The 24,664-nt window shown below is 44.4% G+C and overlaps 1 protein-coding gene across 1 annotated transcript; it reads left to right on the top strand.

Annotated features, from left to right (window-relative positions):
* Window positions 1-421: 421 nt before the first annotated feature.
* Window positions 422-22,807, top strand: LOC106585829 (mitogen-activated protein kinase 4). Its single transcript, XM_014172500.2, has 7 exons — window positions 422-790; window positions 2,100-2,561; window positions 4,205-4,792; window positions 14,838-14,982; window positions 16,999-17,160; window positions 17,452-17,671; window positions 19,209-22,807. The coding sequence occupies exons 3-7, from the start codon at window positions 4,250-4,252 to the stop codon at window positions 20,464-20,466; spliced, it is 2,328 nt and encodes a 775-aa protein (XP_014027975.1). The 5' UTR covers window positions 422-790; window positions 2,100-2,561; window positions 4,205-4,249; the 3' UTR covers window positions 20,467-22,807.
* Window positions 22,808-24,664: the final 1,857 nt, after the last annotated feature.

A 24,664-nucleotide genomic window follows, 5' to 3' on the forward strand; every position in this document is an offset into this window, starting at 1 on the left:
CCTTAGACCGTTGCGCCACTAGGGATCCCCCCAAAAGTTAACCAGCTATGTTCTGAGCTGGTACTCCTTCTGGTATAACTGAATGATTGACTTAAGGAATCTCTAAGTGAGAACATAAGATAAAAGTGAGTGGCAGTATTCTTTGGTATTTTATTAGGATCCCCATTAGCTGTTGAGAAATGACTAAGGACACAAATGCCATTGAATAGAGTGCAAAAATAAACTATTCCCTAAATATATATTTGTAATATATATATATAGAGGCTATGAGAGAAGAGCAGGGGGTTTTCTCCTAGACCCATATGGCACTTCAGGCTTCAGCAGGTGTCAGACACTTTGATTGATGGCTGCGAGCGTGACGTCATATCGTTGGGGTTGGGGTTGGGGGGGGGTGGAGTTATGTTTTTTTTATAAGAGGTAATACAACGCTCGGTGTGGGAAGTAACCTATAGGCCGGCTTACCGAAAGAATAAGAGGAACACTCAATCATTCATGGTGCAGCTTTTGTCAGTCTGTGCTTACTGGCTGCGTAGACTACTGGAACAGATCGGAAAGAGTGGTAGCCTAGCCTATTCCTCTAAATACATTATTTACGCAGCAGCGGATTGCTAGGTAGGCTAATATAACCACAATCACGGATACTGGTACAGTCCCGCTGGCTGATTCATTAACAAAAATGATACAAATATGTTATGTTTTACTTTATTTTTGACAGTCAAATAGACTGCCAAAAACACGCATTATTTTCTTGTGACAGGCTGCGATGTCCACGGCGGCATATATTATTATGGTAAGTGCTCTCGCTGTGTTGTGAAATCTTGTGCCTTTGTAGTTATTCAATGGATGGGCCGATAGATGTAAAGATAACGCTACACTTGCTGAGCAATAGGCTACTCACCGGCTCATGTTCATCAGCTGTTTTCATGACTAGTACATTTGGGAAAACACTTAGTTTTACGGCATCTTTTTGTTGTTGTTGTTATCTTTAGTGGTTTTGAATGTTTTTATTGCGATAGGGGCGTTACAATGTAGCCACAACCACACACAAAGGCAGACGCAGACCGGTGCATTGTACTACAGTAGCCTAGACTATCACTGAGAAAATGTATGCGTTGTTTTAATGGACCCTAATATTATAATAAGGATAATAATAATAATTTTTAAAAAGAACATGGAATAACAACATTTTCTCACATTTTCTATCATACAGCTGTTTCTTTCACACTAACTACTACTTCTACTGCTTATGGAGCTACAGGCTATTTTACAACTGGCTAATACAGATTCGAATGCCTCAATGTTTTTTCGGAATTATACGTGTTACATAACGCCAGAACTATGAAATAGAGGACAGCGCGCACCGCAGGCGTCATAGCCATTAGCCTGCCTTGTACGTCATTTATAAAGTTAGCCAATACCCTCCATACCTTCCAGTATATCCAGTGTCAATATCCTCGTTTCCATAGATAAGAGGGAACATAGCACAGAACAACAAAGAACATGTAGCATAAAACTTGCATAGAACAAGAGCATATTAATTGTGTATTTTACTGAAAGATCACTCTTATTGTGTGGTAAAAGACTAAAGCTTACATTTGTGATAGTAGGCTTTGACATAGCAGCGTTCTTGTCGTTCTTCTTTACCAGGTTGGAACTGAGTAGCTAATTAAATGTCCAATTGGAGCACGTTAATTTCATAAATATCCTGGCCTCAAATATCAACTGATTTAAAACAATAGCAACTGTTTGGCCTGTCATATTGTACCCCAGTAGTTACCTTATAGTCTTAGTTATCATTATATCATATCTAGCTATTCATTCATTTGAATGTACAAAATATTTATACTAAAAATAGGCTTTGTGGTGATGTCTAGATTATTCTTCCACTAGGCTATGCAGCATTTGCTCTTTCTGTTCCTTGCAGCTATTACATTAGATCCACAGGTAGGAATCAAATGACTACAAGTAAAAATAATGTGTCAAAATGAACAGTGTGAATGGGAGGCAACATTTTATCACTAGTTCATATTGAAATGTGACACATAAGATATTTTTTGTATTTAATGTGTAATTTGCTTCATTTCGGCCCTCCGTTACAGAAGCAGCAGGTATGTGATGGTGTCCAATAGCTGTGTCCAGTCCAGAAGGAGCCGGTGCCACGCGACGGCTCCACAGGCACAAGGCGGCCGGCAGCTAGATTACTGAGGGATTACACGGACACTCGTTAACTCAATGCCACAAAACCGAGTCTGAGTGGGAAGTCTGGGAACATCGACCAGGGAGGGACTGAATGGGCGGTCGGCCAACTGACTGACAGACTGCTATGGGAAGCGCAGGATCCTCTATAATCTCTGTGAATGTAACTCTCAACTAATTTCACCAGCGGGAGTTGAGCTGGGATCGCTCCGCTAGGATCAGAGACCAGTGCTGAATGTCTGCCTCTGCCATCCAGTGCATCTCTCTGTAGCAGGCACAGATGGTGGAGTGTTGCTATGACAACACTTGCCCTGCACCAGGGTGTGGAGTTGTCTCCTTACTTGCTCTACTGTCTCTGATATGAGGTAGATGGAGCCACTGTATACCTATTTATTTACACTTCGTTCAAGAGTGATACACTCAAAATTCTATGGAGCTCATTCCAGGAAAGCGTAATTGCAATCAAATCCCATGCATATTCAAGTTTCGCCACATGCATAGGATACAATTGGAGTATAACAGTACAGGATACAACTGGAGTATAACAGTACAGGATACAACAGGTGTATAACAGTACAGGATATAACAGTACAGGATACAACAGGTGTATAACAGTACAGGATATAACAGTACAGGATACAACAGGTGTATAACAGTACAGGATACAACAGGTGTATAACAGTACAGGATATAACAGGTGTATAACAGTACAGGATACAACAGGTGTATAACAGTACAGGATACAACAGGTGTATAACAGTACAGGATATAACAGTACAGGATACAACAGGTGTATAACAGTACAGGATACAACAGGTGTATAACAGTACAGGATATAACAGTACAGGATACAACAGGTGTATAACAGTACAGGATACAACAGGTGTATAACAGTACAGGATACAACAGGTGTATAACAGTACAGGATATAACAGGTGTATAACAGTACAGGATATAACAGGTGTATAACAGTACAGGATATAACAGTACAGGATACAACAGGTGTATAACAGTACAGGATACAACAGGTGTATAACAGTACAGGATATAACAGTACAGGATACAACAGGTGTATAACAGTACAGGATACAACAGGTGTATAACAGTACAGGATACAACAGGTGTATAACAGTACAGGATACAACAGGTGTATAACAGTACAGGATACAACAGGTGTATAACAGTACAGGATATAACAGGTGTATAACAGTACAGGATACAACAGGTGTATAACAGTACAGGATATAACAGTACAGGATACAACAGGTGTATAACAGTACAGGATATAACAGGTGTATAACAGTACAGGATATAACAGTACAGGATACAACAGGTGTATAACAGTACAGGATACAACAGGTGTATAACAGTACAGGATACAACAGGTGTATAACAGTACAGGATACAACAGGTGTATAACAGTACAGGATATAACAGGTGTATAACAGTACAGGATACAACAGGTGTATAACAGTACAGGATACAACAGGTGTATAACAGTACAGGATACAACAGGTGTATAACAGTACAGGATACAACAGGTGTATAACAGTACAGTGAAATGTTTACCTTGGGATCTCTTTCCAACAATGCAGTGATAATAATAATATAGATAGTAATAATATTGATAGTAATAATATAGATAGTAATAATATAGATAGTAATAATATAGATAGTAATAATATAGATAGTAATAATATAGATAATACTATAGATAGTAATAATATAGATTATAATAATATAGCTAGTAATAATATAGATAATAATAATATAGATAATAAGAAAATAGATATTAGTAATTTAGATAATAATAATATAGATAATAATAGAACATAGAATACAACATGTATAATTGATCTATTATCTATGCTATTACAAAATACATTTCAATATAAAGTAATTACCATTTTACAGATGGGATTATTATACCTACAGTATGTGTATGTTTGATTCCAGTCATTTTATTTGCTTTGTTATCAAATCATGAATGATCCTTTCTGATTTCTAGACCTCATCATGCAATAACCAGTGGACACCAGTAGTCAGCTGAGCCATGGCAAAACAGGACTCCCCACTGTTCCTCCATGGCTTTGACCTGGGGGGACACTTCATAGACCCCCGGCCTCTGGGCAGCGGGGCCACTGGTCTGGTTCTGTCCGCTGTGGACAAGCGCAGCGGCCAGCGGGTGGCTGTGAAGAAGCTGGTGATGCGTGACGCTGTCAGCGTGAAGCACGCCCTGCGGGAGGTCAAGATCACACGGCGCCTGCAGCATGAGAACGTGGTGCGCGTGCACGAGGTTCTGGGCCCTTACGGCCACCCGCTGCCTCGCGACCCGGCCCAGCTGAGTGCCCTGTACATCGTCCAGGAGTGCATGGAGACGGACCTAGCTCAGCTGCTAGAGCAGGGACCACTTCCTGGTGGGCACGCCATTTTGCTCTTCTACCAGCTTCTACGAGGCCTCAAGTTCATCCACTCAGCCAACGTGCTGCACCGCGACCTCAAACCAGCCAACGTGTTCCTCAACACAGACCAGCTACTGCTCAAGATCGGAGACTTTGGCCTGGCCCGAATCGTTGACCCACACTACTCCCATAAGGTGAGACTACAGTAGGCTGCCATTAGAAGAGAATAGCTAGCTTGGGGTCTGTATTCATAAAGCTTCATAAAGCCTCTCAGACTAGGGCTGCTGTAGGATCAGGTCCCCCCTGTCCAGGTCTTCTTATTCATTATTATCTGAAAGGCAAAACTGATCCTAGTCCAGCAGTCCTACTCCAAGACGCTTCATGAATCAGGGCCCAGGAGCTACCTAGGTATTAGGTGAACAATGGATAAGTAAAGAAATAAAAACAACAGTAAAAAGACAGTGAAAAATAACAGTAGCGAGGCTATATACAGGCACCGGTTAGTCGGGCTAATTGAGGTAGTATGTACAGTGGGGGGAAAAAGTATTTGATCCCCTGCTGATTTTGTACATTTGCCCACTTACAAAGAAATGATCAGTCTATAATTTTAATGGTAGGTTTATATGAACAGTGAGAGACAGAATAACAACAACAAAAAAATCCTGAAAAACGCATGTCAAAAATGTTATAAAATGATTTGCATTTTAATGAGGGAAATAAATATTTGACCCCTCTGAAAAACATGACTTAGTACTTGGTGGCAAAACCCTTGTTAGCAATCACAGAGGTCAGACGTTTCTTGTAGTTGGCCACGAGGTTTGCACACATCTCAGGAGGGATTTTGTCCCACTCCTCTTTGCAGATCTTCTCCAAGTCATTAAGGTTTCGAGGCTGACGTTTGGCAACTCGAACCTTCAGCTCCCTCCACAGATTTTCTATGGGATTAAGGTCTGGTGACTGGCTAGGCCACTCCAGGACCTTAATGTGCTTCTTCTTGAGCCACTCCTTTGTTGCCTTGGCTGTGTGTTTTGGGTCATTGTCATGCTGGAATACCCATCCACGTCCCATTTTCAATGCCCTTGCTGAGGGAAGGAGGTTCTCACCCAAGATTTGACAGGACATGGCCCCGTCAAATGATGCGGTGAAGTTGTCCTGTCCCCTTAGCAGAAAAACACCCCCAAAGCATAATGTTTCCACCTCCATGTTTGACAGTGGAGATGGTGTTCTTGGGGTCATAGGCAGCATTCCTCCTCCTCCAAACACGGCGAGTTGAGTTGATGCCAAAGAGCTCTATTTTGGTCTCATCTGACCACAACACTTTCACCAGTTGTCCTCTGAATCATTCAGATGTTCATTGGCAAACTTCAGACGGGCATGTATATGTATTCTTGAGCAGGGGGACCTTGCGGGCGCTGCAGGATTTCAGTCCTTCACAGCGTAGTGTGTTACCAATTGTTTTCTTGGTGACTATGGTCCCAGCTGCCTTGAGATCATTGACAAGATCCTCCCGTGTAGTTCTGGGCTGACTCCTCACCGTTCTCATGATCATTGCAACGCCACGAGGTGAGATCTTGCATAGAGCCCCAGGCCGAGGGAGATTGACAGTTCTTTTGTGTTTCTTCCATTTGCGAATAATCGCACCAAATGTTGTCACCTTCTCACCAAGCTGCTTGGCGATGGTCTTGTAGCCCATTCCAGCCTTGTGTAGGTCTACAATGTTGTCCCTGACATCCTTGGAGAGGTCTTTGGTCTTGGCCATGGTGGAGAGTTTGGAATCTGATTGATTGATTGCTTCTGTGGACAGGTGTCTTTTATACAGGTAACAAACTGAGATTAGGAGCACTCCCTTTAAGAGTGTGCTCCTAATCTCAGCTCGTTACCTGTATAAAAGACACCTGGGAGCCAGAAATCATTCTGATTGAGAGGGGGTCAAATACTTATTTCCCTCATTAAAATGCAAATCAATTTATAACATTTTTGACATGCGTTTTTCTCTATATTTTTGTTGTTATTCTGTCTCTCACTGTTCAAATAAACCTAACATTAAAATTATAGACTGATCATTTCTTTGTCAGTGGGCAAACATACAAAATCAGCAGCGAATCAAATACTTTTTTCCCTCACTGTACATGAATGTATAGTTAAAGTGACTATGCATATATGATAAACAGAGAGTAGCAGCAGCGTAAAAGAGCGGTTGGGGGTGGGACAATGCAAATAGTCTTGGTAGCCATTTGATTACTTGTTCAGGAGTCTTATGGCTTGGGGGTAAAAACTGTTGAGAAGCCTTTTTAGTCCTAGACTTGGCGCTCCGGTATCGCTTGTCATGTGGTAGTAGAAAGAACAGTCTATGACTGGGGTGGCTGGGGTAATTGACAATTTTTAGGGCCTTCCTCTGACACCGCCTTTTGAGGATCTGAGGATCCATGCCAATCTTTTTCGTTTCCTGAGGGGGAATAGGCTTTGTCGTACCGTTTTCACGACTGTCTTGGTGTGTTTGGACCATTCTAGTTTATTGAGGATGTGGACACCAAGGAACTTGAAGCTCTGAACCTGCTCCACTAGAGCCCCGTCAATGAGAATGGGGTTGTGCTCGGTCCTCCTTTTCCTGTAGTTCACAAACATCTCCTTTGTCTTGATTACGTTGAGGGATAAGTTGTTATTCTGGCACCACCCGGCCAGGTCTCTGACCTCCTCCCTATAGGCTGTCTCGTTGTTGTTGATGATCAGGCCTACTACTGTTGTGTCGTCTGCAAACTTAATGATGGTGTTGGAGTTGTGCCTGGCCACGCAGTCATGGGTGAACAGGGAGTACAGGAGGGGACTGAGCACGCACCCCTGAGGGGCTCCAGTGTTGAGGTTCAGCGTGGCGGATGTGTTGCTACCTACCCTCACCACCTGGGGGCGGCCCATCAGGAAGTCCAGGATCCAGTTGCAGAGGGAGGTGTTTAGTCCCAGGATCCTTAGCTTAGTGATGAGCTTTGAGGTTACTATGGTGTTGAACGCTGAGCTGTAGTCAATTAATAGTATTCTCACATAGGTGTTCCTTTTGTCCAGGTAGGAAAGGGCAGTGTGGAGTCCAATAGAGACTGCATCATCTGTGGATCTGTTTGGGCGGTATGCAAATTGAGTGGGTCTAGGGTTTCTGGGATAATGGGATAATGGTGTTAATGTGAGCCATTACCAGCCTTTCAAAGCACTTTATGGCTACGGACGTGAGTGCTACGGGTTTGTAGTCATTTAGGCAGGTTGCCTAAATGACTAAGATTTGTTCTTGTGCACAGGGACAATGGTGATCTGCTTGAAACATGTTGGTATTACAGACTCAATCAGGGACATGATGAAAATGTCAGTGAAGACACCTGCCAGTTGGTCAGCACATGCCTGTACTTGTGAATGTTGATCTGTTTAAAGGTCTTACTCATGTCGGCTACGGAGAGCGTGATCACACAATTGTCTGGAACAGCTGATGCTCTCATGCATGCCTGTGTTGCTTGCCTCGAAGCGAGCATAGAAGGGATTTAGCTTGTCTGGGAGGCTCGTGTCACTGAGCAGCTCGCGGGTTAGAGTCCCGTACCTTGAAAGCGGCAGCTCTACCCTTTAGCTCAGTGCGAATGTTGCCTGTAATCCATGGCTTCTGGTTGGGGAATGTACGTACAGTCACTGTGGGGACGACGTCCTCAATGCACTTATTGATAAAGCCAGTGACTGATGTGGTGTACTCCTCAATGCCATTCGAAAAATCCCAGAACATATTTCAGTCTGTACTAGCAAAACAGTCCTGTAGTTTAATATCTGCTTCATCTGACCACTTTTTTATAGACAGAGTCACTGATGCTTCCTGCTTTAATTTTTGCTTGTAAGCAGGAATCAGGAGGATAGAATTGTGGTCAGATTTACCAAATGGAGGGAGAGGGAGACTTTTGTATGCATCTCTGTGTGTGGAGTACAGGTGATCTAGAATTTCTTTCTCTCTGTTTGCTCATTTAACATGATTTAAGTTTCCCTGCATTAAAATCCCCGGCCACTAGGACTGCCGCCTTTTGGTGGGAGAGGCGTTAGTTTAGTACTGAGTTGTCAATGCTGACACCATTTAAATCTGCCGTATGTGCCTAAAGCTGAGAGTTCGTTCTTTATGTATCTTGGTATTTTTTTTTTTTTTTACCTTCCATGTACATACGAATGCTAATTTGTTTGTCAATCTTTTGGTCACTGTTTGCTTATTTCCTTATACAGCTGACTGAGTGCAGTCTTAGTGCCAGCATCTGTCTGTGGTGGTAAATAAACAGCCACGAAAAGTCTGGATGAAAACTCTCTTGGCAAATAGTGTGGTCTACAGTTTATTATAAGATACTCTACTTCAGGCGAGCAAAATCTAGAGACTTCCTTAGATTACGTGCACCAGCTGTTGTTTACAAATATGCACAGACCGCCCCCCCTCGTCTTACTGGAGTGTGCTGTTCTATCTTGCCGGTGAAGCATATATCCCGCTAGCTGAATATCCATGTCATCATTCAGCCACGATTCCGTGAAACATAAGATGTTACAGTTTCTGATGTCCCGTTGGAAGGATATTCGCGATTGTACCTCGTCTAATTTATTGTCCAGTGATTGCATGTTGGCAAGTAATATTGACGTTAATGACAGTTTTCCCACTCGCCGTCTGCGGATCCTTACGAGGCACCCCGCTCTGTGTCCTCTGTACCTGCGTCTCTTTCTCTTCCCAATAACTGGGATGTTGGCTTTGTCGGTTCTCTGAAGTACATCCTGTGCGTCCTGCTTGTTGAATATTTTTTTGTTGTCTAATCCGAGGTGAGTGATCGCTGTCCTGATATCCAGAAGCTCTTTTTTGCCATAAGATATGGTGGCAGAAACATTATGTACAAAATTTGTTACAAATAACGCGAAAATAAACACATAATAGCACAATTGGTTAGGCGCCCGTAAAACTGCTGCCATTTCTTCCGGCGCCATTTTTAGACCAGCTCCTGGCCCTACATGTAAGTGGAGATATAAAAGATGAGGATATCACCGGCTGATTTAAGACAGCAGGATGTCTGCACTGAGAGGAGGATGTTATCTGTATTAAGATGGGAGTTCCTAGCCTGTCTATTGTAAGACTGCTTTAAGGACTAGTGCAGTGTCCTTTCATTAAAAATTATAATAATTACTGTGGGGCTTGTGTGTGAGTGACAAAGCCAGGCTCTAATGGCGAGCAAAATACTGTATCTAGAAAATATTTGTATTCACTATCAGGTCTGTTATAGCCAGTGCTGCTGGAGTTGAGCCGGTGATTTCCTTTTTCATTCCACTTCATAGACTGCTTTTAGAAATGAAACAAAAAGGTTTCATTGCTCCATTTGTTTGTATTTGCAGTTGTGGCACACAATTCAAAACCAGAAATCACCGTTGGTGGCTGGAAACTGAGCAAAATTAGCATTATCTTTACATTTCACAACAAATGTACTTCATTTTCAAACGCTACAGCATTCACCCGTATTAAGATGCCTCTTTGAGCCTGTTTTTTTGTGTGGTCGTGGTGCATGTCTGAACATGTCCTTGAACCAAGTCTGTTGGCTCCTGTAGACTGATGATTCTCTCCTCTGCATGACTGCATTATCATCCATCTATAGCTAGTACTACAGCAGAGCTTTCATAACCTTGTCCAAACATGTCCTGTTAAAGTTTCAAATTAATAATAATTGGTGGGTGCTTATATTTGTCTTATTTCACACACGTACAGGTGTGTATTATACAAATGTGTGAATTGGATAATTTTTTGTTGTTGTTGCATATCCCAACTCCCCCTGAGACGCCCTCTTAGAGTGGGGTCACTGCCAGGTCAGCCATTATCAATGGCAACCCTGGAGCAATTAGGGTTAAGTGCCTTTCTCAAGGGCATATCAACAGATCTTTGACCTTGTTGACTGGGGGATTGGAACTAGTGACCTTTCAGATGCTGGCCCAACGCTCTAACCACTAGACTACCTGCTGCCCCGGGTTGCTGGCCCAACGCTTTAACCACTAGACTACCTGCTGCCCCGGGTTGCTGGCCCAACGCTTTAACCACTAGACTACCTGCTGCCCCAAGTTGAACCATTACCCTGTCCGTTTTTTCTTTTTGTGGATTAGGCTCTGAGAGATTCATCTGACAGTCGACTTCTCTGCTATGCTGCTTTATTGTTGTGGTGGAACACAGTGTGTTACACCAGCAGGTCAGTGAGGGCCCAGTGAAGGGGAGCTTTGTCCTGACCGGGCCCAGGCCCAGAGATCTGAGCACGGGGCAGCAGGGTGCAGACAGGGAAAGAGATGGATCAGGCTGTGAGCAGGACAGGAATAACAGACTGGCCAAGAGTGTTGCCAGAATAACAATGGGCAATGCTGTGTTCTGGGGATGGTGAAATCAAACAAAAAGCTTCTATGCTGCTCTTATGCAGTGGAGTGTGAGACAGGCCATCTACAGAGCATTCTGTGTCTGGCCTCCTCTGGCCCCGGCCTCCCGGACCCACACTTATCATCCGAGTATGTGTGTATGACCTCAGGGTGTCATGTGTCAGAGACAGGTTGGTGGGAGTTGAGTTTTACTTCAGACTTTAAAGCCTACGTCAGGTTTTATGCACTTTCAAGATGGACATCAGCGTAAAAAAATGACCCGGGGCGATTCCTTTTAAGAACCAGGAAATTGCCTGTTAGTTTCTCTCCCTCTTACATTCAGCGTGCCCTCTCTCCCTCATGACCGAACAACGTCTATTCACACAGCTACTCCTCAGTCCAGACAGAGTGTGTACCAAGCTACTGTACTGAATGTTTAGTAGTGAACTCCTCTAACAGTCCTGTGTTGATTCAGAGAGGAGAGAAATACAGAGTCTATCCAAAATGGAACCCGATTCCCTTTATAGCTGCACCACTATTTCCTAGTGCACTACTTTTGACTAGAGCTTATATGGCTGGTCAAAAGTAGTGCCCTATATATATGGAATTTGATGCCATTTCAGACACAATTATAGAGTCTATAGGGCTCCCGAGTGGCGCAGTCGGTCTAAGGCACTTCATCTCAGTGCTAGAGGTGTTACGACAGACACCCTGTTTTGAATCCAGGCTGTATCACAACCGGACGTGATTGGGAGTCCCATAGGGCGGCGCACAATTGGCCCAGCGTTTGGCCGGGGTAGGTCGTCATTGTAAATAAGAATTTGTTCTTAACTGACTTGCCTAGTTAAATAAAGGTTAAATGTAAAAAATAAAAAGTCTACCAGAAAGCTCTGGTGCTCCACATGCCATGCCAGCCTTGCAGGGGGCTTACTTAGAGGGAGGCTGGCAGGCCAATGCTCCAAGCTGGGATAGTTCTTGTCTTGGTAAATTGCAAGCAGTGAGGTGGAGTAGAAGAGGATACTTGATAGTGCCACGATCAAGAGAATGTTTTATCTAAAAATAAACTTGCAGACAACGATGACAGGAATTTGGCATCAGCCTCAAATCTAGAGGTATTTGACAGGTGACACATCCATTTTAACGGCTCATATCGCTTGAAGTCACTTGTGGGCTTGTCTCACGACTGTAAGTAAGCCTGTCAGTCTGTGGCAGAGGGTTAGGAATAAGCATTACATCTGTTGTCATCAGCCCTCCGATTATTTTGCAAGTGTTGCCGTTATGACAGAAGCTTTGATTGAAGTGCTAACCTAAATAACACCCAAATAACGCCTCCTTACTGTCAAAAGACTCAATTCAAAAATACAGATATTGGATATGTCCCAAATGGCATCTTATTCTCCTCATAAGTGCTCTATTTCTGACCAGAACCCTATGAGCCCTTGTCAAAAGTAGTGCACTATAATGGGAACACGTTGCCATTTAGGACACAGCCATAAAGCTATCATTGTAAATCTGACTCAGCCTTTGGAATCATCAGTGACTGACTAAACTGTGGTTTTGGATGATAAGCAGAGATTTGACAGATTGCTTAATCAGAGGAGGCCCATCTGAATCTCTCTACCTGCTGAGCCAACCCTGTCAAACTCCACAAATTATTAATCACCTGGAGAGGCAGGGAGAGGGGGAGGCGGTGAGAAAGGAGAGAGGGAAGGAAGGAGGGAGGGAGGCGGTGAGAAAGGAGAGAGAGAAGGAAGGAGGGAGGGAAGGTGGGAGGGAGGGGTGAAATGAAGTACAGTTGGAGAGAGGGGGAGGCGGTGAGAAAGGAGAGAAGGAAGGAGAGAGGGAGGGAGCGGTGACAAAGGAGAGAAGGAAGGAGGGAGGGAGGGAGGGAGGGTGAGAAGGGTGAAATGAAGGACAGTGGGGGAGAGGGGGATGTAGGGATGCTTTAAGGCTGTTTTAGCTGCTTCTCATCAAACATTGAACAGTCCTCCGTCATTCATTGAGCAGTGCTCCGTCATTCATTGAGCAGTGCTCCGTCATTCATTGAACAGTCCTCCGTCATTCATTGAGCAGTCCTCCGTCATTCATTGAGCAGTCCTCCGTCATTCATTGAGCAGTCCTCCGTCATTCATTGAGCAGTGCTCCGTCATTCATTGAGCAGTCCTCCGTCATTCATTGAGCAGTCCTCCGTCATTCATTGAGCAGTCCTCCGTCATTCATTGAGCAGTGCTCCGTCATTCATTGAGCAGTGCTCCGTCATTCATTGAGCAGTGCTCCGTCATTCATTGAGCAGTCCTCCGTCATTCATTGAGCAGTAGGTCTCCCATTTAACAGTGCTCCGTCCGTCATCCATTGGCAGAGAGTGGAGGGGAGGGACAAAGAGGACAGGAAATGCTTGCCTTGCACTGGGGTTGTGCAGGTTGTGACATGCATTAAAGGCATTCAATTCAAGAGTCTGCAGAGGTCGCTCGCTGTGAATGTATTGTTACAAACCAGTGGCTGTGTTTTCATAATCTCTCACTGTCTCTTGTTAGGTGTGTGTATGTGTAATGTGTGTTATACATTAAAGGGAGCTGCTCTAACGAGATGAAACCAGTGTGGCGCTAGGCAGAACAGCGTTAGAGGACCACATCAAAGGAGGGAGAAACAGTAATTGGATAATAAATGATGACAGAAAAGGCTTTTTCTCTGACCTCTTCCACCATACTATTTCTAGATCCACTGTAGATGACCTGAAAAAGAATACTGTCTTCTATACACTCTTAGAAAAAAGGGTTCCCAAAAGGGTTCTTTGCGGAGGGATAGGGTTCTACCAAGAACTGTTTTGATCAGAAGAACCCTTTTTGGAATACAAAAAATCCTTGTATTCCAAAAAGGGTTCTTCTGAACAAAAGTCAAAGGGTTCTACCTAGAACCTTTAACATCCTAAGAACCATTTTTTTAAATGATTCTTTGGAAGGCAAGAAGGGTCCTACATAGAACCATATATAAATATTTCCCAGCATACTATATTGCAGGGAGATTTTCAGAATTGTTTGTTTTACTGTAATATCTGTGTTTTTGCATGTATATTGATTGGTTGGTTAATGTTATGCTACACAAAGAAACTAATCCAATCTGTTAGTAATTGGATTTATTGCACCCGTTACTGCGATGGTTGTTCCAGTTTAGATGATTGAGGTAGTCTAAATTCTCCATCTTCCCAACCCTGGCAGTCATTTTGAATGCAAGTTGTGGGTGATTACCAATTCCAGTGTTGGCTATCCTGACTGTCTGAATTTCAATAGGAATTACACATAACTTTGCAAGCCAACATAATGTGACTTGCAGGCCTATTGTGGCCTGTAAACCAGGAGATTCCTAAGACCAATGTGTTAGGGTATAACTAGGCCCTCAAATAATGGCCATATATGTAATGTATTGTCATAAATAATACCATTTTAAAGGCTAACAAGGCTCGTGGCTTCTACCTGTTCTTTGTGGGTTCTAGGAAGAACCCTCCGAAGATAAAAGGGTTTTCAGATGAACCCTTCATAGACGATTCAAGGAAGAACCTTATAAAACCCAAATACAGAGGGTTCCTACAAGAACCCTTTGCAGAGGGTTCTAGATAGAACCCTCTGCAAAGGTTTCTACCCAGCACCAAAAAGGGTTACCCTAAGGGGACAAGCCAAAGAACCCTGTATGATTCTACTTAGCACCTTTCTTTCTAAGAGTGTACCTGTAATGGGTGAGTGTGAAGAGTTGGGGGAAAGCTGTAAAAAGCCATCAAGACACTTTAGCAAATGAGCCAGGAAAATGTACATCGGTGTTAATTTCCTTGTCATGCTTACCCTGTGTGTGTTGTTGTCTGTGTGTATTGGCCAGGGCTACCTGTCAGAGGGCTTGGTGACTAAATGGTACCGGTCTCCGCGCCTGTTGCTCTCACCCAACAACTACACCAAGGCCATCGATATGTGGGCAGCTGGCTGCATCCTGGCAGAGATGCTAACAGGCCGCATGCTCTTTGCAGGTAGGGGTCTGTTGAGGTGGAGAGGTGTGGATATGAATATGATATGAGACATATGGATTGAATGATTCATGATTTGGATAAACTGAGAGTATTACCCATTTGTTTTTATGCTGTTGGGCAGTACAGTCTTTTTGTCAAACTAGGATCTTTTTGATGTAGTGAAGAGAAAGTGTACTTTGTTAAACTTTTTTTTGCATAATACAGAAATTGCCATTTGCCTGTCTGTCTGTTCTCTATCCAATCACAGCTCAGTAAGTGTACGCCTAATTGTTAAAAAAGCTAAATGATCCAGGATATGGTCTGTATCCCAAATGGCACTCTATTCCCTATATTGTGCACTACATTTGACCAGAGCCCATAGGCAGAGCACTACAGTGCATTCGGAAAGTATTCAGACACCTTGATTTTTCCACATTTTGTTAGGCTACAGCCTTATTCTAAAATGTATTAAATATTTTTTTCCCTTCATCAAGGCTCCCGTGTGGTGCAGCGGTCTAAGGCACTGCATGTCAGTGCTGGACGCGTCACTACAGACCCTAGTTTGATTCCAGGCTGTATCACAACCACCCAGTGTGGTTAGGGTTTGGCTGGGGTTTTGGCCGGGGTAGGCCGTCATTGTAGATAAGACTTTGTTCTTAACTGACTTGCCCAGTTAAATAAAGGTTAAATAAAAACATTTAAAAAATCAGTCTACACACAATACCCCATAATGACAAAGCAAAAACAGGTTTTTATGTTTACAAATGTATTAAAATAAAAAACTGAAATATCACATTTACATAAGTATTCAGACCCCTTACTCAGTACTTTGTTGAAGCACCTTTGGCAGTGATTACAGCCTCTTCTTCGGTATGATGCTACAAGCTTGGCACACCTGTATATGGGGAGTTTCTCCCATTCTTCTCTGCAGATCCTCTCAAGCTCTGTCAGGTTAGATGGGGAGCGTCGCTGCACAGCTATTTTCAGGTCTCTCCAGAGATGTTCGATCGGGTTCAAGTCCAGGTTCTGGCTGGGCTACTCAAAGACATTCAGAGACTTGTCCCGAAGCCGCTCCTGCGTTGTCTTGGCTGTGTGCTTAGGGTCGTTGTTCTGTTCGAAGGTGAACCTTCGCTCTGGAGCAGGTTTTCATCAAGGATCTCTCTGTACTTTGCTTCGTTCATCTTTCCCTTGATCCTGACTAGTCTCCCAGTCCCTGCCGCTGAAAAACATCCCCACAGCATGATGCTGCCACCACCATGCTTCACCGTAGGGATGGTGCCAGGTTTCCTCCAGACGTGACGCTTGGCAGTCAGGACAAAGATAATATTTTTTATTTAATCCATTTTAGAATAAGGCTGTAGCGTAACAAAATGTGGGAAAAGGGAAGGGATCTGAATACTTTCTGAATGAACTGTATATAAGGGATAGTGTACCAAAAAAATATAGCTGCAAGCAGCCATGGTAGGTTCAAGCCCTATAACACTACAGTGCTACCATCAGGACAAATAAGTCTAATTTTCCTAGGATTAGATACTTTTGTACCCCTTATTACGCTTGCAAAATATCAGAACTCAAACTCAAACACATTATGCTTTTGTTGGATATTGGACCATTTTGATGATGTTCACTAGGCTTTGTGTCGTAATAATAATTTGGTCATGTAACACATGATTTTATCCAGACCTGTTGACACATATTTAGTGTGTGGTCTGTCTGCAAATTCAACCTATGACCTTCTCAGTAGCCTGCTCATTAGTCACGAGGGTGTAAAACTTTTCTTATCCCAGTAGCCTGCTCCAACCATCTTAATACCCGTCTTTAAAAAGTCACTACTTCTAGTACTACTTTATCCTCAAACTTTCAACACTAGCCTTTAACAATTCAAACTTATGAACTTCTACCATAAAAAATCTGATGCAAGACACATCATTTTTCTTCAGAAAAGTGACCTTTTCTAGTTTTAGAATCATAATGCTTCTTTACTTCCTGGTTCCTCCTGACTTCCTGCCTGGTTCCTCCTGGCTGCTCTATACGCAGGAGCCCATGAGCTGGAGCAGATGCAGCTGATCCTGTATACGGTGCCTGTGTTGAGGGAAGAGGACCATCACGACCTCCGGCAGGTCATCCCCTCCTACGTCAGCCACGGTTGGAGGGTCAGGAGGTCCTTCAGAGAACTACTACCTGAAGTAGATGCAGATGGTGAGAAGGATGGGGTTGAGGGAGAGCAGCGAAAACTCTTCAACTAAGATCAGATGGCACCTTTATACTATACCTCCCTGAAACGATCAACAGTTTCTGTTAAATGTTGTTACTAAAAATAACAAGAACGTATGTCTAACTAATGTATTGTCTTAAATTCATGATTGTCTTATATTCATAAACAAATCGATTTCCTGATGCTATATGACCTTACTTGCAGCCAGGTACTGTATATGCACACATCATTTGAAAGCCTTTTCTATTCTCCGTTCCCGTCTCTTTCTCCACTAGCCATAGACTTCCTGGAGCGTATTCTGACCTTTAACCCCATGGACCGGCTGACAGCAGAGGCGGCCCTGGCCCATCCCTTCCTGCAGCAGTACTCGTGTCCCCAGGACGAGCCCATGTCACCCCAGCCCTTCCGCATAGAGGACGAGCTAGATGATAGCCTGGTCACGGAGCCCGGCCACAGCCACAGCCACAGCCAGGCCTCTAGCTCTCACTGGGACAGGTGTGTGTCTAGCCTGGTCTCAGATCTGTTTGTACTGTCATGTCAACTAGTGACAAGGAATTAACATGACACGTAAAGGAGCAAATTGAATGGCATCAAACACCTGGAAACCATGTATTGGTTGTATTTGATTCCATTCCACTGATTCCGCTCCGGTCATTACCACGAGCCCGTCCTCCCCAATTAATGTGCCACCAACCTCCTGTGGTGTCAACCACAGAGATACATCTATATTGTACTATGCCATTCATTTCTATTGAATTCTATGGGATCAGTTACACTTCACACACTGCAGCAGCCATATTGAGGGGGAACAGCACAGTGACACCATGTAAAAAGAAAGAGATATCATGATCTGAACTGTACACAACAGATACACCAAAGTAAAGCCATCAACAAAAAGCATCAAAAAGAAAGCAACCCCACAATGAGCCCTAGGGAATAAGCACATGATGATTTTAAAGAAAAGTCCAAATAAAGTTTAGTAAAAGACAGCGACTGGTTTCATTGGCTTCCGGGAGAGCCAGGGAAACGCTGTGTGGAGGTTAACAGAGAGCCAGGGAAACGCTGTGTGGAGGTTAACAGAGAGCCAGGGAAACGCTGTGTGGAGGTTAACAGAGAGCCAGGGAAACGCTGTGTGGAGGTTAACAGAGAGCCAGGGAAACGCTGTGTGGAGGTTAACAGAGAGCCAGGGAACCGTTGTGTGGAGGTTAACAGAGAGCCAGGGAAACGCTGTGTGGAGGTTAACAGAGAGCCAGGGAAACGCTGTGTGGAGGTTAACAGAGAGCCAGGGAAACGCTGTGTGGAGGTTAACAGAGAGCCAGGGAAACGCTGTGTGGAGGTTAACAGAGAGCCAGGGAAACGCTGTGTGGAGGTTAACAGAGAGCCAGGGAAACGCTGTGTGGAGGTTAACAGAGAGCCAGTGAAACGCTGTGTGGAGTTAACAGAGAGCCAGGGAACCGTTGTGTGGAGGTTAACAGAGAGCCAGGGAAACGCTGTGTGGAGATTAACAGAGAGCCAGGGAAACGCTGTGTGGAGGTTAACAGAGAGCCAGGGAAACGCTGTGTGGAGGTTAACAGAGAGCCAGGGAACCGTTGTGTGGAGGTTAACAGAGAGCCAGGGAAACGCTGTGTGGAGATTAACAGAGAGCCAGGGAAACGCTGTGTGGAGGTTAACAGAGAGCCAGGGAAACGCTGTGTGGAGGTTAACAGAGAGCCAGGGAACCGTTGTGTGGAGGTTAACAGAGAGCCAGGGAAACGCTGTGTGGAGGTTAACACGTTGAACCAATGTGGAAAAGACGTTGAATTGGGGTCTGTGCCCAGTGGGGCATGTGTGTGTGTGTGTGTGTGTGTGTGTGTGTGTGTGTGTGTGTGTGTGTGTGTGTGTGTGTGTGTGTGTGTGTGTGTGTGTGTGTGTGTGTGTGTGTGTGTGAGTGAGTGAGAGAGTTTAAAGATAACACCAATATGGTCTTCACCTCAGTAGACTGAAATGGCAACGTTGATGTTTCATTGACAAGCTCTTTGTTTCCACTGTGCAGGTATGATACCAGCCTGTCATCAGACCTGTACTGGCAGCAGCAGAGTGGCTGTCAGTGCATGCCTGGGGTCTCGGAGGTGGTCAACTCCAAAGAGGAGGAGGTCCAGAGAGATCCCAGGGCAGGTTCCTACCCTCTGTTGGAGGAGGCCCAGGTGGACCCTCGCAAGTATTCCCACAGCAGCTCTGCCGAGCGCTTCCTGGACCACTCCCACTCCTCTCTGGTGCGGGCCTGTGGGGGCGGAGCTTATGCTGAGCTGGACTGTGGTCGCTCCTGTGACTACAGAGTGGGCTCCCCTTCCTATCTGGACAAGGTTGCGTGGAGGGACGGCAAGCCGCAGCACTACTCCGAGCCCAAGCTGATCCTGGACCTGTCTCACTGGAAGAGGAATAGCCAGCTCACTGTGCCTGAGGGGCCTGAGCCTAGAGGGGCCAGCGTGGAGGAGCTGCCTGTCGAGGAGCCACCTTGGGACCTATTCAAGGAGATCTCTCGCTGGGTGGAGAGCACACAGACTCGCCTGTCCTCCACCAGCCCACCCCAGGGACCCCTGTCCTACCCCAGCTCACCCCAGGAACCCCTGTCCTACCCCAGCCCACCCCAGGGACCCCTGTCCTACCCCAGCTCACCCCAGGAACTCCTGTCCTGCCCCAGCCCACCCCAGGGACCCCTGTTCTACCCCAGCCCACCCCAGGAACCCCTGTCCTACCCCAGCCCACCCCAGGAGCCCCTGTCCTCCACCAGCCCACCCCAGGAACTCCTGTCCTACCCCAGCTCACCCCAGGAACCCCTGTTCTACCCCAGCCCACCCCAGGAACCCCTGTCCTGCCCCAGCCCACCCCAGGGACCCCTGTTCTACCCCAGCTCACCCCCGCTGCCCCCTTTTCCCACCTCCCTCCCTGCCCCACTCTTTCACAGCTGTTCGCCGGTCGTACAGCCGTCACCTAGACTGGACAAGCGCCACACACTCAGCCCGCCTGCCGCGTCCCATTCCCCTCCCTCCCTGTTGCCCTGCTCTCCCTCGTCTCCTCCGCCAATGTCACCTCTCATTCCTTCGTCGATTCATGAGCCCCCGCAGACTCTTCCCTCCAGGGGGCAAGGGGGCCCGTTTGACCTAGACATGTTCATCTCTCGAGCGCTGAAGCTCTGTGGTCAGAGTGAGGACCTGGGGGGAAGCTCGGACGGGGCCAAACGGGCCAACATCAAGAGGGTACCTAGACTCCCGGAGCACCGGCCACCCCCACCTCAGACTCCCAACTCCTAATAGGACCTAGGTCCAAGGCTACCACAGAGGGTGCTGGTAGACTGTGGGAGCGGCGTTTAAGACTACCACAGAAATCACAGGTAGACTGTGGGAACTGCGTTTAAGGCTACCACAGAGGGTGCTGGTAGACTGTGGGAGCGGCGTTTAAGACTACCACAGAAATCACAGGTAGACTGTGGGAACTGCGTTTAAGGCTACCACAGAAAGCACTGGTAGACTGTGGGAACTGCGTTTAAGGCTACCACAGAAAGCACTGGTAGACTGTGGGAGCTGCGTTTAAGGCTACCACAGAAAGCACTAGTAGACTGTGAGAGCTGTGTTTAAGGCTACCACAGATAGCACTAGTAGACTGTGAGAGCTGTGTTTAAGGCTACCACAGATAGCACTAGTAGACTGTGAGAGCTGTGTTTAAGGCTACCACAGATAGCACTAGTAGACTGTGAGAGCTGTGTTTAAGGCTACCACAGATAGCACTAGTAGACTGTGGGAGCTGCTTCCAAGGACTGTGGTATACTTAGTAAGACTTGCCTTGTAAAAAGCACCAGTTGACTCACACCCAAAGTCATAAGCGAGGTGCTGACTAACAGAATAGTAAACGTATGGAGAAACACTCTATATACTGTATACTCCCAATGATTACTCCCAGTGTAAAATAGCTTTTTTTACCCATTATCATTGCGGTGTGCAACTTTTCATAAGTTGCCTTGACACTGACCTTTCTCACTTAAATGAATGGTGCTGGTCCTTTGGATCAGAGCAGTAGGTGAGGAGAGAAAAGTGAGGATCAAGATCCATTAGCTACAAACAACATAATGTGCTTCCGATGGTTTTGCTACTGCATACAGTATGTCATTGAGGTCACTGCTGTAAATGAATGTATGTTTTACAGAATCGAACGGAAAGTAGTAAGCCTATGTAGTAAGCCTGCATGAAAGCAGCAACTGTACTCATTACAAGAATGCCTGCAAATGATCAACAGTTAGGTGGAGAGAGGAAATTCCAGGTATTGCCTCGCAGAATAGCTTAAAGACAACGTAGCCAGCTATATTTGGTTATAATTTTGTTGAAATGACTCTTTCAAACACAACCCTTTAGGTTGTTTAGATATCTTCTGGATGTGAGTAGCTATAGGTCTTCCTGCAGCAAATACTTAAGAAGAATGATACGAATATCTTCCATTGAGTGGGAAGTATCTCCTATAAGGAGTCTGAATGTATTTATAGATACACATATTAGCATAAGAACAGTTAGCTCTGGTCCATGGCGTTAGAGCCCCTTCGTCTACTAAGGAATGTGTTAATGGAGGGAACGCGAACTAACAACCTGGACCAGAGTTAAATAACAGTCAAAGGGAGATGGTCTCTGGGACTCATATATTGAGGTTTTACTGTTAACACTGCTGCTGTGATTTCAAACAGTATGCCTTGTACAATTGTATACATTGAACTGCTGTTTCATAAAGCATCTTCCAGATGCCAGTAATGGTTTGTTGACAGTTTAAGGTTAAGTACAGCTTTTGGGGATTTATGTGTGTGTGTTATTATTTAGCTGAAAAGGAGTTTTCACACTGTAACGCAGTAAGATATATCTGTCTGGTACCTGCACACCCACGTTGTCATCACAGGGAGGTATACTTAGAACAGTGGCAACACGGTAGTCAGCCTAGCTGATATCAAGCTGATAACAGAAAGCCTAAGGAGAAGTCATGCAAAAGGTCACACACTCATCAAGCACTCAAAACTCTTTAGGCTGCATCCCAAACAAACAAACGGCACCCAATTCCTATATAGTGCAATACTTTTGACCAAAGCCCTATGGACCCTGGTCAAAAGTAGTGTACTGTAAAGGAATTGGGTTTTGCCATTGGGGATGTAGATCTTGTCTCATGCTTTTACCATTGTTACTACTATTCAATGACAGCTACCGTTCCAAAATGGTTGGATTTCATAATGATATACTCTCGAGTCATGAGAAATGTATCATTGCACAATATCACATGACATTGTAAAGGGGACACAGTGAGCTAACATAGTCAATTCTGGGAATTGCAGGGTGCAAACTATCTTCAGAGCAGAGCGAAGTTTTAATAACAAAAGCACATCAGACAGACATTGCCAGGGACCAGGTTCTTAAAGGCCAATTAGGCTTCATGTGCAGTGACAGACACAATCTGGACCAGTCCATGATATTTTACTGGTAAAATAACAGTCAGCAATAATATCAGTACCAGTCAAAAGTTTGGATACACCTACTCATTGCAGGGTTTATATTTATTTTTACTATTTTCTGCATTGTAGAATAATAGTGAGGACATCAACACTATGAAATAACACATATGGAATCATGTAGTAAGCAAAAAGGTGTTAAACAAACCAATATTTATTTAATATTTGAGATTGTTCAAAGTAGCCACCCTTTGCCTTGATGACAACTTTGCACATTATTGGCATTCTCTCAACCAGCTTCATGAGGTAGTCATCTGGAAAGCATTTCAATTAACAGGTGTGCCTTGTTAAAAGTTAATTTGTGGAATTTCTTTCCTTCTTAATGCATTTCAGCCAATCAGTTGTGTTGTGACAAGATTGGGTTGGTATACAGAAGATAGCCCTATTTGGTTAAATACCAATTTCATATTATGGCAAGAACAGCTCAAATAAGCAAAGAGAAAAGACAGTCCAACATTACTTTAAGAAATAAAGGTCAGTCAATCCGGAACATTTCAAGAACTTTCAAAGTTTCTTCAAGTGCAGTCGCAAAAACCATCAAGCGCTATGGTGAAACTGGCTCTCATGAGGACCGCCACAGGAAAGGAAGACCCAGAGTTACCTCTGCTGCAGAGGATAAGTTAATTAGAGTTACCAGCCTCAGAAATTGCAGCTCAAATAAATGCTTCACAGAGTTCAAGTAACAGACACATCTCAACATCAACTGTTCAGAGGAGATTGCGTGAATCAGGCCTTCATGGTCGAATTGCTGCAAGGAAACCACTTCTAAAGGACACCAATAAGAAGAAGAGACTTGCTTGGGCCAAGAAACATGAGCAATGGACATTAGACTGGTGGAAATCTGTCCTTTGCTTTGATTAATCCAAATTTGGAGGAGGAGGTGTGATGGTGTGGGGGTGCTTTGCTGGTGACACTGTCAGTGATTTATTTAGAATTCAAGGCACAGTTAACCATCATGGCTACCACAGCATTCTGCAGCGATACGCCATTCCATCTGGTTTGCGCTTAGTGGGACTATCATTTATATCGTTTTTCAACAGAACAATGACTCAACACACCAGGCTGTGTAAGGGCCATTTGACCAAAGAGAGTGATGGAGTGCTGCATCAGATGACCTGGCCTCCACAATCACCTGACCTCAACCCAATTGAGATAGTTTGGGATGAGTTGGACCACAGACTGAAGGAAAAGCAGCCAACACGTGCTCAGTATATTTGGGAACTCCTTCAAAACTGTTGGAAAAGCATTCCAGGTGAAGCTGGTTGAGAGAATGCCAAAAGTGTGCAAAGCTGTCATCAAGGCAAAGGGTGGCTATTTTGAATAATATAAAATATATTTTTTATATTTGTTTAGCACTTTTTTGGTTACTGCATGATTCCATATGTGTTATTTCATAGTTTTGATGTTTTCAATGTTATTATATAATGTAGAAAATAGTAAAAATAATGAAAAACCCTTGGTTGAGTAGGTGTGTCCAAACCTTTGACTATTACTGTACATAGTTAGATCCAATATGCTTGTTGCGACAGAATATGTCCCTTTTAGTCTGAGTCGGTTCATGAATGTGCCTCAGAATAGGCCTACAGCTCAATGCTTCCAGCTCGCTGAATGTAATAGTTTTGCATGGCTTGGTCCTTGATTAAACTGTCAAATGATTTTAACTACAAGACTTTAATAATGTGAAATTGTGAACAATCTTTACTTGAGGGTGTCCTGCTTGTATCACATATGGTGGAAGCGGCAGTTTTCACAGCTGAAATCAATTTACTCTTATCCCTTTTGTAGTTCCTCTTTAGCTGATGAACAGACAAATAAAAGTTGACTGAACATTTTGTGAAGGGTGTTTTTTTTCTTATTATTTTCTTCTGACCGCTGATATCAGCCCTGCTGGAGCTGGGGATGAATCTCCTCCTATTACCTGTTTTGGCACATCTGGGTACCGGGGAGGCTAAAGCCAAACCAGTCGTCTACGG

Source organism: Salmo salar, chromosome ssa24, assembly GCF_905237065.1.
Source record: "Salmo salar chromosome ssa24, Ssal_v3.1, whole genome shotgun sequence".
NCBI lineage: Eukaryota > Metazoa > Chordata > Actinopteri > Salmoniformes > Salmonidae > Salmo > Salmo salar.